Below are 14,988 nucleotides of genomic sequence, written 5' to 3' on the forward strand. Positions count from 1 at the left end.
TGTATAAAGTCTACTTGCTACTGTAGCTCTGGAATTCCCTTCCTAAACCTCTCCACCTCTCTACCTCTCTTTCCTTCTTTAAGCTGCTCCTTAAAACCTACCTCTTTGACCAAGCTTTTTGGCCATCTGTCCTAATATCTCCTTATATAGCTCTTTGTCAAATGTTGTTTGATATTCGCTCTTGTGAAGCACCTTGAGATGTTTTACTACGTTCAAGGCGCTGTATTAATGCAAGTTGTTGTTGTTGTTGTTTGTCATGTGCTTACTGTTTGTCCTTTCCTCCCTGATCTACACATTTTGTAGATCAAATACAAGGAAATTGTTGGGCAAGGAACTGCAATCTCCGACCTGCCTGAGGTGCAGCGTGTAAAGGAGACACAGAAGAACATCAGCTCGGTAGCTGTCGGTTTGATTCCCCCTCTGTTAACCCATGATTTCTCCCGTCTTACTACCCATCCACTGCCACTAAACACAATAATGTCCTTTCTTTCTCATCTTTTTTCAATTTTATTTTAACCTTTTCTAATTCTTGAAATATTTTTATGGAATTTACTTAATGTTTTTATCAATTTTGATGTTTATATATTATTGAGGGGAAAAAAATCAATGCGTAAGCATTTTTTGGCAGACTCTACAATACACATGGGGCATAGTCTCAGGATAAGGGGTCAGTCTTTTAAAACGGAGATGAGGAGGGATTTCTTTACTCAGAGGTTGTGAATCTTTGACATTCTCTGCTCCAAAGGGCTGTGCATTCTGCATCTTTGAGTATATTCAAGGCTGGGATAGGTAGATTTTTGGATCCTAGTGAGATCAACGTTTATGGAGATCGGGCGGGAAAGTGGAGTTGAGGTCAAAGATCAGCCATGATCTTATTGAATGGCGGAGCAGGATCGAGGGGTTGCATGGCCTACTCCCGCTCCTAATTTTTATCTTATCTTTTCACCGCAGTGAGAAAGTAAACAAAAGGCAACAAAATAAAACCATGATTGTTATATGAAAACAACACCACGAGCATAGATTACCAAAAAAGCAGTAGGCAACAGGATTTAGCATATTGATGGGATTTGAATCAGAACCTCAAAATTTGTATTTAGCCCCATACTTTTATTGTCTCCAAATCAGAACATTGTTTTTACGATTTTTGAATCCAAATTAATTTTTGAGATTTCCAAATCAGAATTTCATTAGAGATTACGTAAATCAGTCTTTCACTTTTTGTATCTTTAGATTTGAAAAAAAAACATGTCAAGCCAAACGTTTATAATAAAGAAATATGTTTGAAATTATTAGAATCAATTTAGTCACAATGTTACATTGAATTTAAATTGTACAGTCTGATACATTAATCTTAGTACTAGACTGGCTGATGCCTTTACCCACCAGGCCAATGGGGGAGAACCTACGTGTATTTTGGTGTAATCTGTGGCTTGACACCATCTGTATAAAGTCTACGTTACTGTAGCTCTGGAATTCCCTCCCTAAACCTCTCCACCTCTCTACCTCTCTTTCCTCCTTTAAGATGTTCCGTAAAACCTACCTCTTTGACCAATCTGTGCTAATACCTCCTTATGTGGCTTGGTGCCAAATGTTGTTTGACAATTACTCTTGTGAAGCACCTTGGGACGTTTTACTATGTTCAAGGCGCTGTATTAATGCAAGTTGTTGTTGTTGTTGTTTGTCATGTGCTTACTGTTTGTCCTTTCCTCCCTGATCTACACATTTTGTAGATCAAATACAAGGAAAATGTTGGGCAAGGAACTGCAATCTCCGACCTGCCTGAGGTGCAGCGTGTAAAGGAGACACAGAAGAACATCAGCTCGGTAGCTGTTGGTTTGATTCCCGCTCTGTTAACCCATGATTTCACCTGTCTTACTACCCATCCACTGTCACTAAACATAATTAATGTCCTTTCTTTCTCATCTTTTTTTCAATTTTTTTTTAACCGTTTCTAATTCTTGAAACATTTTTGTGGAATTTACTTAAGGTTTTTTTTATCAATTTTGATGTTTATATATTATTGAGGGGAAAAAAATTAATGCGTCAACATTTTTTGGCAAACTTTACAATACACATGGGACATAGTCTCAGGATAAGGGGTCGGTCTTTTAATAATGAGCTGAGGAGCAATTTCTTCACTCAGAAGTTGTCAATCTTTGGAATTCTCTGCCCCAAATGGCCGTTCTGAATCGTTGAGTATATTCAAGGCTGAGATAGATCTTTGGTCCCTAGGGGAATCAAGGGATATGGAGATCGGGCGGGAAAGTGGAGTTGAGGTTGAAGATCAGCCATGATCATATTAAACGTCCAAGGCAAGGTGACAAGTTGGATCCAAAATTGGCGGAGCAGGATCGAGGGGTTGCATGGCCTACTCCCGCTCCTAATTTTTATCTTATCTTTTCAATGCAGTGAGAAAGTAAACAAAAAGCAACAAAATAAAACCATGATTGTTATATGAATAGAGCATAGATTACCAAATTGATGGGATAGCATATTGATGGGATTTGATTCAGAACCTCAAAGTTGGTATTTAGCCCCATAGTTTTATTGTCTCCAAATCAGAACTTTCTTTTTATTATTTTTGAATGCAGATTAATTTTTGAGATTTCAAAATCAGAATTTCATTAGAGATATGAAAATCATGCTTCATTTTTAGTATCTTTAGAATTTGAAAAAAAAACAAGTCGAGCCAGATGTTTTTAACAAAGAAATATGTTTGAAACTATTAGAATCAATTTATAGTTAGAATGTTACATTGAATTTAAATTGTACAGTCTGATACATACATCTTAATACTAGACTGGCTGATGCCTTTACCCACCAGGCCAATGGGGGAGAACCTAACGTGTATTTTGGTGCAATTTATGGCTTAACACCGTCTGTATAAAGTCTACGTGTTACTGTAGCTCTGGAATTCCCTCCCTAAACCTCTCCACCTCTCTACCTCTCTTTCCTCCTTTAAGATGTTCCTTAAAATTTACCTCTTTGACCAAGCTTTTTGGTCATCTGTCCTAATATCTCCTTATGTAGTTCAGTGTCACATGTTGTTTGATAATCGCTCTTGTGGATCATTTGATAATTGTTTTACTACGTTAAAGGCGCTGTATTAATGCAAGTTGTTGTTGTAGTTGTTTGTCATGTGCTTACTGTTTGTCCTTTCCTCCCTGATCTACACATTTTGTAGATCAAATACAAGGAAAATGTTGGGCAAGGAACTGCAATCTCCGACCTGCCTGAGGTGCAGCGTGTAAAGGAGACACAGAAGAACATCAGCTCGGTAGCTGTCGGTTTGATTCCCGTGTTAACCCATGATTCCCCGACCCCCCGCCGTACTACCCAAACCTTCCTATCACTAAAACACAATTTGTACAATTACTCTTTTTCACATTTTGCTCTTCAATATCATTTTAACAGATTTCACTCTCATTATTGAAACATTTACTTTTAAAATTAATTTTAACTTTCCCTTCCCCCGCCCAAGGTATTTCAATTTTGTTTAACTTTTTTTAGTTGTGATTTTTGTGGGGCTGTGACACTCTGAATGATTTCACTCAGAGAAAAGTAAGAATTCCAGGTATGAATCCTGGACTTCTTTATAACAAAGTGCAATTAGAAAGTTAAACCAACAGCAATGCAGCTTTATTGCACATTACACCTGGACGTTATGTCAAATACCTAAAGAATGGAGGCTTTAAAAAAGATTCAGCAGGAGCATGTTTGGAATCTAAATGCGAACTTTAGATTCAGATGTCTGTGTAATCAGAGATATGATTTTCAACCACTTGAATTTGAAGTTTGGCTTCACCTTTCTTTATAATCGTTCTATTTGCAGTTCCAAATTTTCACGGCGATTCGACATCTACTTGAAGAGAAAATAGCTGCCTTTACTTTAACTGGTCATCAGTGTCATCCAAACTATTCTCAACTTAAGATTAGAGCCGCTGACATCTTTTTATAGTGAACGTTTGCTTAAAAAAATACAATTTCCTGTAATTAGTGCTAGCATTTATTGTGCTTTAACCGTGAGGCGGACAAAGGGGCGATTCCACATGGGTTCTGCCAATCTCCTGCTGTATCTCCGGCAGAACTGCCGGAAAAATAGCAAATCCCAGTCGCACTGGTTGTCTGCCATTTCTGGGAGTTTCCTGACTGTCTTTTAAAGGGGCAGACTTCTGTTACTCCCTTACAAGGCAAGTAGGGGGGCGGGGCCAGAGGCAGGGACTCAATAAGACAAGAGTTCCCGCTCCTGAGCCTGGAGAGGGACCTAGTATATTATTGGCAGCTGGTACATGGAGTGAGTGCAGGCAAACCCATACGTGGGCCCCCCATCGGTGACGTCATGCCCAGGTGAGCAGCTTGGAGCTTAAAAAAGTAAAACTATTGCCGTTGTCTTCCTTGCTTATGACCATGCACAGGCTGAGGGGACTGGACAACCCCCTCTTCCCCGTGGCCAAGTAATCACTGGGGTTTCCAGCAACTATGGAACAGGCAAGTGCCAGAGATGTGCCTGAAGTGGAGCTTGCCCTGTGCTAATGAGGTGCGCTAACACTGACCCGGCAAACTCAGCCAGGGTTAATGCCAGAGGACACCATTAGACAGGGTTGTGGCATTACACTCGGGGATGGAAACTTGAGGAATTTCGGGGCCGTGATCTTTTGTATTCCTTTATAATCGTGACCTTTTTGCTACACATGTAGCTTTAAATGGTACTCTTTTTCGCTAAGGTTAAAGTTTGATTTTAACTAACCGAATTTCCATTTTCTAACGAACAAACTTTCAATTTTGAATGTGCCTTATTTCATGAAGACATCACATTGAATTTCAGAAAGTTTGATGACTTTTTCCTGGGTGTTTTTGATTATTTGTGACTATTTTGAGAATAGTTAAGTGTCGTTTCCACAACATAGTCTAATTCATTGGTTTAACTCTTATTTATCTGAACTGTGTAACCTGTTGCAGTTTGTGTTAGTCTGTGTGTTGCTGTTTGTCATGTGCTCACAGTTTGTCCTTTTCTCTTCTGATCTACACACTTTGTAGATCAAGTACAAGGATAGCATTGGGCAAGGAACTGCAATCTCTGACCTGCCTGAGGTGAAGCGTGTAAAGGAGACACAGAAGAACATCAGCTCGGTAGCTGCTGGTTTTGATCCCCTGTGTTATCCCATGATTTCAGCCTACTACCCATCCTTCCTACCATAGCACTAAACACAAGTCATACCATCTCAATTTATCTCACTTGCTTCACCATCCTGTGTGTTTTTATTTTCATTTTTCTAACTTTTAAATGAGTGAAACTTGTGGAACTTGCACAGAGGCTGTGCCAATTTTAAAGGATTCCACAACGAGAAAGAGAAGGCTGTCTTCAGGAATGCGTATTATTTTCAAATTACTTTACAAGAGAATTAATCCAAAAAGTTAAGCAAAGAACAAATGCAGCACACGGCTTTGTTGCTCCTTTTGGATCAGCTCTCCGCTGGATTCAGAGCTTTACTGAATTCAACCACTCTGTTAGATTCAGTGCTCAATGCTGGATTGTCCAAGCCATATAATCAGCTCCAGTTTGTTTCATCTACTTTACAATGCACAGCTTTAGACATTTGGAGCTGCTTCATCAGTGTATTAAAGTTCTGAAGCTGTCATGACCTTAACTGGCTTACAATATTTGTGAAGATTGAAATTGTCCCACTTCTCATCAATTTGGGTTCAAAATGTTCGTCATCATCCAGGCACTAAGGGGAAGCAGCAATCAATTTTGCTGCAATCAAAATAGGAATTAAACCAGTATTTAACATACCTACATTGAGGACATTATAAACTCTGATTCATTTGTTGTCATATCTGAAGCCTTTCCCTGAAGTCCACATAAGTGCTGTATTTACCTCCAGAAAAATCATGACCCAAGATATTTCAGATTCAAACTCTTGTTAATTTACAATAAAGTACTGATATTATTATACAATAATGAGCTAAAAGAACTTGCATTTAATTTTTTTTAAAAACATTTTCCTGAAAGCTTGCTTGGACAGTAATTGCAATGTGGAACTGGTTAATTCCATTTTCTGAAAACCAAATCTTAGCATAGCCCTGGCTTCCTTTTTCATTCACTACCTTTTCAGTAAAGTCATTTTGGTTCTTTTAAACTGAAACTAATATATTTTCTTTAACATCCGATATTTTTAACCTCGATCTTCACTTTTGATCCCTTTGAGTTTTATTTCTGTAGTATTATGAACACAATCTTGAAAGAATGCTGAATTTTTATCTTGTCATTTTGGGTGCTTTACTTCTGCAGGTCTTGTACAAAGAAAGCCTGGGTAAAGGGACTTCAGTGGTGTACACACCAGAGATGCAGCGCGTTAAACGCAATCAAGAAAACATTAGCTCGGTATTTTCTACAGCTTTAAGAAAAATACCATATTCATTGTTTTCTGTTGCATTCTAACTTTCTCCCATTTCTTTCTAATGCTTTTTTTTCTCTCTCATTCTTAATACCATATTGACCATGGCATAATACCTTTAACGGCTGGTACTCCAAAAACCCACTGACATTAACTAAAATCATATGTAAGAACAATGTGAGGTTTAACCAGTGCCCTTTGAACTTCAGCCATTTTGATGGTGTGAGAGGGAAAACACAGGAAGACATTTTTTACTGTTGTGGTATAAGTTGGTTGTTTGTCAGTTGTGGAAATGCTTAAAATTAAAAGACACAATTATAGCAAACTTGTAATACATAGAAACTACAAACATAGAGAAAAGCAAGCAGTTCTCATGAAATTTTGAGGCTGAGTCATGACCCCATTCTCAAGGTGTTTAATTTGCTCTCAGAGCAGTCACAGTCCTCTAGCTGGGAGGTCTCTGCCAATACAACTCATGGCCTTTACACCAGGAGATGTAAAAGAATAAAAAGAGTAGAATATAAGAAAAGCAAAAGAGGAGAAAAAGCCATGGCACCCACAGACCTCTAGTATTCTAACTCTCTCACTCTACTATCTAATTGTATTTTGAATGTCTATGTCTCCACAGCCCTGTCTGGCATGTTGTTCCAGACATTGATCCCCCTTTTCATAAAGTTCTTTCTAGTTTTTGTTCATGTAAAAAGGCCCCCGAAGGAAATTCAGTCCATCAGCTGCTGCTGCCCAATCTAATTTCATTTCCATGGTCTTTTTTTTTTCATATCTTTTCAAATTCCCTGTTAAATGGTATGTTATCTGCTTCAATAGCGACTTATGGTAAAGTATTTCATGTTCTAATAACCCTGTGTGGAAAGAATTCTTCTAACCAAGCACTTAGCAAAATTGATCCCCCTAATTCTCATATTCACTCCTCACAAGAGTTAAAAGATAACCAGCCCTTTGATGGACTGTCATAATGACAGGATGTGCTCCCCCACAGTGGCCCTGGTACCGTGTTCTATCAATCCCAGAGACCATGGCAGTGCCAGACTGGGGCAAGGTGCTTTCTGTAAAGCATGATGGGAAAATCAAACATTTTATGGCCAAGAGTGGCATTGGCAGAGGCCTAGGAGCAAGTGCCTGTCTCTCAATAATGGTCCCAGGCAAATGAATAACTTCCACATGGGATAGGGGAATGAAGGGAATCATAGTTTATGTTTGTTTGGCTTTTTTTTTGCTTACAGTTTTAAATAAAAGTACCCATAATATGCAAAAATGGCAAGTAGTAATAGAGAAAAGTAAAAAAAAAACACATCTCCACCTCAAATCTGAATGATGCATGTTTTTGGACATCCATAACCTCTACACATACTGAGCAGGCACATAGCACCAGGATGCAAATCAGAAACAAATTGTTGTTTTTTCCCTCTTATTGCTAAAAGCCGCAGGTTGAAAATTAAACTCCTTAATTGCTTTAGTCTTACTCCTAACACCAAGCCAGCTAACCCTACCACCTCCACACCAGTGTATCTGGGTAAAGTATGTATGGAGAAAGGAGAAGTCCTACTTGAGGAGGTTCCCCTCAGCATTTTTATCTTGCTCTTTACAGGTTCTGTACTCTGACAGTTTCCGCAAACAAGTGCAAGGACGGGCATCTTACGTTCTGGACACACCAGAGATGAGACGTGTGCGGGATTCTCAGCGCAACATATCGACGGTAACCGCTGCCCACCATCCTGTGGTCTTTTCTAGTTGTTAATAATAGATGCCCCAAAAACTCTTATGTTATTCTTCCAATTAATCCTTCGCATTAGTTGCAGCTCTTGAATGAGGCATATTTCCAAAAAATGCTTCTCTATTTAGTACGTTCTGTAAATCAGTGATAAATTACAATCTAAAATTGTCTGACACATAACAAGAGGAAGCATAAATATTTTGCTGATAATCAAATAAAACATAGAATCATAGAGTAGTATAGCACAGATGGAGGCCATTTGGTCCATCAAATCTATTTGTGTAACCGACACAAGGGAAATGTTTTCCCTGTTAAACAGTAGAATAAAACGAAATGCTAAAATATAGTACAGGTTATGTAGAAAAAAGAATTATAGTAGAAAATATGCATGTATACATCGATGGTTTTGTTTCTCTTATTTTTTAGAGGTGGGTATGTTTTTCAATTCTACTTTTCTTTGTCCACTTGGCCTGATGCCTTCAACTAAGATGGAGGGTGCATGGCTGGCTCCAAGGCCAGTTCCCACATGGCTATAGATGGTTGTCAGGAAGTTGCTAGAGAATGCCAAGGAATGAGTGTCTCTTGCGATTTTTCCTCACAATTCACTTGGCACGGCTCAGATCAGCAACCATGCAGTGTGATACTTGAGTTGGCAACTGTCCCTGCCACACTGCAATGAACTCGGCTGTAATAACATTTAGTGTCGCAATTAGAGTTCATTTCTTTTAAGTGTCACCTGGTTGTAGTTGGTAGTAATCTCCCCTCCATGAAATCATAGAAGAATTGCGACACAGAAGAAGGCCATTCGGCCCATCATGTCTGTGCCGATTGTAAAAGAGCTACCCAGCCTAATCCCACCTTCCAGCTCTTGGTCCGTAGCCCTGTAGCTTACAGCACTTCAACTGCACATCCAAGTACAGTTTAAATGTGATGAGGGTTTCTGCCTCTTCCACCCTTTCAGGCAGTGAGTTCCAGAAGCCCACCACCCTCTGGGTGAAATTTTTTTCCTCATCTCCCCTCTCATCCTTCTACCAACTACTTTAAATCTATGCCACCCTGGTTATTGACCCCTCTGCTAAGGGAAATAGGTCCTTCCTATCCACTCTATCTAGACCCCTCATAATTTTATACACCTCAATTAAATCCCCCCTCCGCCTCCTCTGTTCCAGATCAGGTTTGTGGGTTCCAGCACTCCGGTACTTGAGAGCATATTCTACTGACCCTTACCCTTGCAGTGTTGAGGGAGTGGTGTATTTTTTTTTTTAGAGATGCTGTCTTTTTTTGGCTGGCACTATTGAAGAAGAGCAGAAGTTCTTTCTTTTGATATATCTTTTCCAATATTAAGGTGAAATACCATGAAGACTTTGAGAAGACCAAGGGAAGCTTCACACCTGTAGTTACCGATCCCATCACAGAGCGTGTGAAGAAGAACATGCAAGACTTCAGTGACATCAGCTACCGTGGGATCCAAAGACGGGTTGTGGAAATGCAGAGGCGACGGGTGGAAATTGAAGGAGAGAGTCTCACAGGTCTGTGGCTGGCGTCAACACTTTTGTAGCCCGTTCGACTTACATCACGAGCATAATTCTAAAATCAAAACAGATTGCTTTAACTTGGCTTGTATTCCTTTGAGTACAGAATATTGAGGGGTGATTTGATCAAGAAGTTTGGAATGTTAAAAGGATTTGATAGGGTAGCTATGGAGAAACTACTTCCTCTGGTGGGGAATCAAGAACGAGAGGACATCATCTTAAAATTAGAGCTGGGTCATTTAGGAGGAAAGCAGGAAGCACTTTTTCCACAGAAAGGGTACTAAGAATCTGGAATTCTCTCCCCCAAATGTCTGTGGGTGCTGGGACAATTGGAGCTTTCAAGATTGAGATCAATAGAGTTTTGTTAGATAAGGGTATCAAGGGATATGGAGCTAAGGTGGGCTGCGGTACAGATCAGACATGATCTAATTAAGGGACTGAATGGCCTACTCTTGTTCCTACGTTCCAAAATATTTTCTTTTTATGCAACACCTTCAATAATATTCAAATCTCACATTTAGCTTCCTGTACTTTAAAGGTAGTAACACTTAATTACTTCCTTCCGTGACACTATTTCTATCACTCCAGTCTGTCACGCTAAAAGTTGATTTCTTTTTTCAACCTTACTTCTTATACTTATCTCTGATTTGTTGATTTTCTTCATGTGAAGTATCCATTCACCAGAAGCCCAAGGCTTGCTTGGTAATGCAAAACATGGCCAAGTTATTTTGCTGCTATATTGTTTATTAATATTGATATTATTGCTTCTTTCTTTTCTCTTGTCTTTTCTTTCTTTTACATGTTGCAGCAAAAATATTAAATAATGAGTGCAGGAGTACATAAAATTTTTTTTTTAAATTCCTTCATTGACCTGGGCATCATAGGCAAGGCCAGCATTTATTGCCCATCCCTAATTTCGCTTGAGAAGGTGAGCCACCTTCTTGAACCGGTGCAGTCCGTGACCTGAAGGTACACCTACAGTGCTGCTCTTATTGCTGTTTTTGTAGAATTTTTTTTTAACAACTGAGTGGCTTGCTAGGCCATTTCAGAGGGTAGTTAGGAGTCAATCACATTGCTGTGGGTCTGGAGTCACAGATAGGCCAGATCAGATAAGGACGACAGATTTCCTTCCCTAAAGGACATTAGTGAACCAGATGGGTTTTTACGACAATCATCATCACCATTACTGATACAGGCTTTTTATTCCAGATTTATTAAATTAACAAAATTTAAATTCCACAACTGCCCAAGTTTGCCCCCCCAGGTTAGAACGACACATCTCCGTGTGGTGCGCCAACATTTTAGAACAGAAACGGCGCCTATTATTTACCTTGGTATTCTCCCCTCCGTCTGGTCGATCCAGGCACTTGGTGCAGCGCAGCAGAATGCGTGAGGGTGGCGGAGCCAGGTCCCGGCGCTGACAACAGTGACGGGACCACTGCACATGCGCGCTAGAGTGCGCGTGCATGTGCAGTAGCTCCAGGCCCCCGAGGCTGTGTGGGAGGGGCCCGAAGCATGCCGCCCCGAACCCTGGCCGAATGGGCTGCCAGGGCAAAGATCGGACTCGGGCCTCCTTCCCTCCCTCCCAGTTAGCTCCCGCTCCCCCACTCCCTCCCTTCCGTTTAGCTCCCGCTCCCCCCTCCTTCCTTCCCGTTTAGTTCCTGCTTCCCCCCCTCCTCTTCCCCCCCTCCTCTTCCCCCCTTCCACGTCGTCAGCGGCGGGGCCCGCCCGCCTGCCCACTCAGCATCTTGCTGGGGGCGGGCCCTGCCCGAAGTCTTCAGCGGCCCGGCCCAGCTTCTATGTCCTCGGAAGAGCCCGCCCGCCCCGCCCGAAGTCTTTGGTGCGGCCCGTTCAGGCTCCCTCTCCCCCCCCTTCCTCTTCCCCCCCTTCCTCTTCCCCCCCTCCCCTCTCCCCCCTCCGTCCCCCTCCTCTCCACCCCCCCTCCTCTTCCCCTCCTCTCCCCCTCCCCTCCCCCTCCTCTCCCCCCTCCTTTCCCTCCTCAACCCCCCCTCCCCTCCCCCTCTCTCCTTCCCTCTCCCTCCCTCCCCCTCTCTCCTTCCCTTTCCCTCCCTCCCCCTCTCTCCTTCCCTCTCCCTCCCTCCCCCTCTCTCCTTCCCTCCCTTCCTCCCCCTCTCTCCTTCCCTCTCCCTCCCCCTCCTCCTCCTCTCCTCCCTCCTTCTCTCCTCCCTCCTTCTCTCCCCCTCCTTCTCTCCCCCCTCCTCCTCTCCCCCTCTTCCTCTCCCCCTCTTCCTCTCCCCCTCCCTACTCCTCTCCCCCTCCCTCCTCCTCCTCCTCCCTCCCCCTCACTGTCAGAAACACAGAGGCACTGACAGAGCGAGAGAGATACTGACAGAGAGAGAGAGAGAGAGAGAGAGAGAGACACTGACAGAGAGAGAGAGAGAGAGAGAGAGAGAGACACTGACAGAGAGAGGGACACTGACACAGAGACACTGGGGGTCCCTATCCCAGCACGTTGTTGTAGGGCTCCCGGTGCTGCAGTGAGTAGAAACTTAATTTTTTATTGATTGATTTATTTTTTAATTATTCTTTTAATTTTAATTTTTAATTTTTTTTTTGATTGATTTATTGGTTGGTTTATTGATTTATTTATCATTTATTATTGATGATGGCTCTTTATTTGTAAAAGTGAAGTGTTTAATGTTTGTAAACCCCCCTTCCACCCCCCTATCTCTTGTTCTCTACGCTTGATTTATAAGTGTAGGCAAGGTTTTTCTGAACATACAAAAACCTGCACTTACTCCATTCTAAGTTAGTTTGGAGTAAGTTTTCGCTGCCTAAACTTGCAAAACGGGCATAAGTGGCTGGACACGACTGCTTTTGAAAAAGAAAATCTGTTCTACAATGAAACTATTCTAACTCACTAGAACTGGAGCAAACTAAATGCCGAGAATTGCAATTTCTAAGATGCTCCATTCTAAACTAGCTGCTCCAAAAAAATAGGAGCAACTCAGGCCGAAACTTGAGCCCCATGTCTCCGGATCATTAGTCTCGGCCTCACGATTACTAGTCCAGCCACATAACCACTATTCTAACGTCCCACTGCTGGCATCTCATTGCTGATATCTAAATATTCAAAGAATTCCAGGAGATGTACAGTCTGCAAGAAAAATATGAAATACAATGGCCCTGAAATTCCAGTCGGTGGCTTCTTTCGGGCGAACGCCTGCAACCGGAGAATTTTTACGAAAGTACCTGATGGTCCCAGAGGAGCCTGCGATGCCGGTGGGGAGGCCTTCTCTTCCCGCGCTGCGAAGCTCGCTCCGTCCTCCAGGTTCCAACGCAGACGGTGCAGTCACGTGTGACTGCTCAGCCAATCAGGTACAGTATTCCACAGCTTTCTCATTATTAGCAATGAGAACTCTGTATCCACGAGTTGTCATTGCTATTAATGAGAAAAAAAAACAAACACACTAAACACCATAATTAATAATAAAAAACACACCTCACATAATTAAAATTAATTGAAATTAAAGTTAATAAATGTCTTAGAAAAAAAACTTTTTAATTATGGTTTAAAATAAATTTATTTAATGGATGTTATGTATGTGAACCTCACCTGTGTGTAAGACTTGCCACTAGGGGGCACACCTGTGGGAGACCTATGGGTCACCTGTGTACCCTGGAGCAAGCAGGTATAAAAGGCGTCCACCACGCTGCTGCCTCACTTTGGAGTTATATTAAAGAGACCAAGGTCACAATGGTTTGAGCTTACAACACAGCCTCGTGGAGTTATTCTGAACTTAACAACTGGCGATGAGTTACAGATCACGAACTTTCACGCGGAAATGGCTGCCGTTGGTATTCTTGAGAGATTTGTTGAGGGTGATGATTGGGAAGCCTTCGTTGAGCGTCTCGACCAGTACTTCGTGGACACGGCTGAGATGGAGACCAAGTGCAGCGCGATTCTCCTCACTGCATGTGGGTTGTCGGTATATGGCCTCCTCAAAGATTGACTGGTCCCAGACAAGACTTACACAGAGCTGTGTACGCTGGCTCGGGAACACCTGCAGCCGAAGGAGAACATCTTAATGGTCAGGTATCGCTTTTACACGCACCATCGCTCCGAGGGCCAGAACGTGGCGAGCTTTGTCGCTGAATTAAGACGCCTTGCGGGACCGTGCGAATTTGCAGGATCTTTGGGGGAAATGTTGCGGGACTTTATCGTGCTCGGAATTGGCCACGAGGCCATCTTCCGCAAACTACTGTCCGCCGAATCCTTAGATCTGAGCAAGGCCATCACGATAGCCCAGGCCTTCATATCCACGAGCGACAACACAAAACAGATATCTTCACAGAATCGATGCTCACCAACAAGTATTGTGCACAAAATAATGCCTTCAGCGGGCAGAACTGTACATGGTAGGGCCCACACACCCGCAGAGGCCAGGCCTAGGATGACTCAGAGGCCGGTGGGGAGTGTTAATGTGAATCCATTAACACCATGCTGGCACTGCGGGAGCAGTCACAGAGCCCATCAATGTTGATTCAAGCACTACGTGTGCAAGGGCTGTGGAACAATGGGGCACCTCCAGCGAATGTGCAAGTGACCTCGGACTCACTACGTGGCAGAGTCACTACGTGGCAGAGGACGACCGCTCCAACGCGGATCACGCTGACCGTGCAGGAGAGGCAACCCAACCTGAGGATGAAGAGTAAGTGTATGGGGTACACACCTTCACCACCAAAAGCCCTCCGATAATGTTAAAAGTCAAACTTAACGGCATTCCAGTCTCCATGGAATTGGACACAGGGGCAAGTCAATCGATTATGAGCCAGAAGGCTTTTGAGAAACTGGAATAACAAGGCACAGAGGCCAAAACTGAGCCTGATTCACATTATGCTGCGCACTTACACCAAAGAACTCATACCTGTTATCGGCAGTGCGGCAGTGAAAGTATCGTATGATGGCAGGGTGCATGATTTACCACTGGATTGTACCAGGTGATGGCCCAACGCTGTTTGGCAGGAGCTCGCTAGGCAAGATTCAGTGGAACTGGGAAGACATCAAAGCACTGTCCTTGGTTGATGACGCCCCGTGTGCTCAGGTGCTAAACAAATTCCCGGCATTATTTGAGCTAAGCATCGACAACTTCACAGATGCCAAAGTTCAGATCCATCTTGTTCCTGGGGCACGGCCTGTTCATCACAAGGCCCGAGCAGTCCCATATATGATGCGAGAGAAAGTCAAAATCGAGCTGGACAGACTTCAACAAGAGGGAATCATATCGCCTGTCTAGTTCAACGAGTGGGTCAGTCCAATCATGCCGGTACTAAAGAACGATGGGACGGTCAGAATCTGCGGGAA

At 42.6% G+C, this 14,988-nt stretch overlaps 1 protein-coding gene across 18 annotated transcripts in view; it reads left to right on the plus strand.

The window, feature by feature from the left end:
• Positions 1-14,988, plus strand: part of neb (nebulin) — a 330,990-nt gene that overhangs the window by 298,942 nt on the left and 17,060 nt on the right. For 12 of the 18 annotated variants that reach the window (XM_070875301.1, XM_070875304.1, XM_070875311.1 and 9 more), the window contains 4 exons: positions 5,038-5,130; positions 6,293-6,385; positions 8,005-8,112; positions 9,476-9,659. In XM_070875301.1, coding sequence (XP_070731402.1) covers positions 5,038-5,130; positions 6,293-6,385; positions 8,005-8,112; positions 9,476-9,659 — 478 coding nt within the window. Of the gene's footprint in view, positions 1-303; positions 397-1,730; positions 1,824-3,184; positions 3,278-5,037; positions 5,131-6,292; positions 6,386-8,004; positions 8,113-9,475; positions 9,660-14,988 lie in introns of all 18 variants that reach the window. The other 6 variants (XM_070875303.1, XM_070875313.1, XM_070875315.1 and 3 more) reach the window with 3 other exon arrangements.

The sequence above is a fragment of the Pristiophorus japonicus genome, chromosome 3, assembly GCF_044704955.1.
Source record: "Pristiophorus japonicus isolate sPriJap1 chromosome 3, sPriJap1.hap1, whole genome shotgun sequence".
NCBI classification, from domain to species: domain Eukaryota; kingdom Metazoa; phylum Chordata; class Chondrichthyes; family Pristiophoridae; genus Pristiophorus; species Pristiophorus japonicus.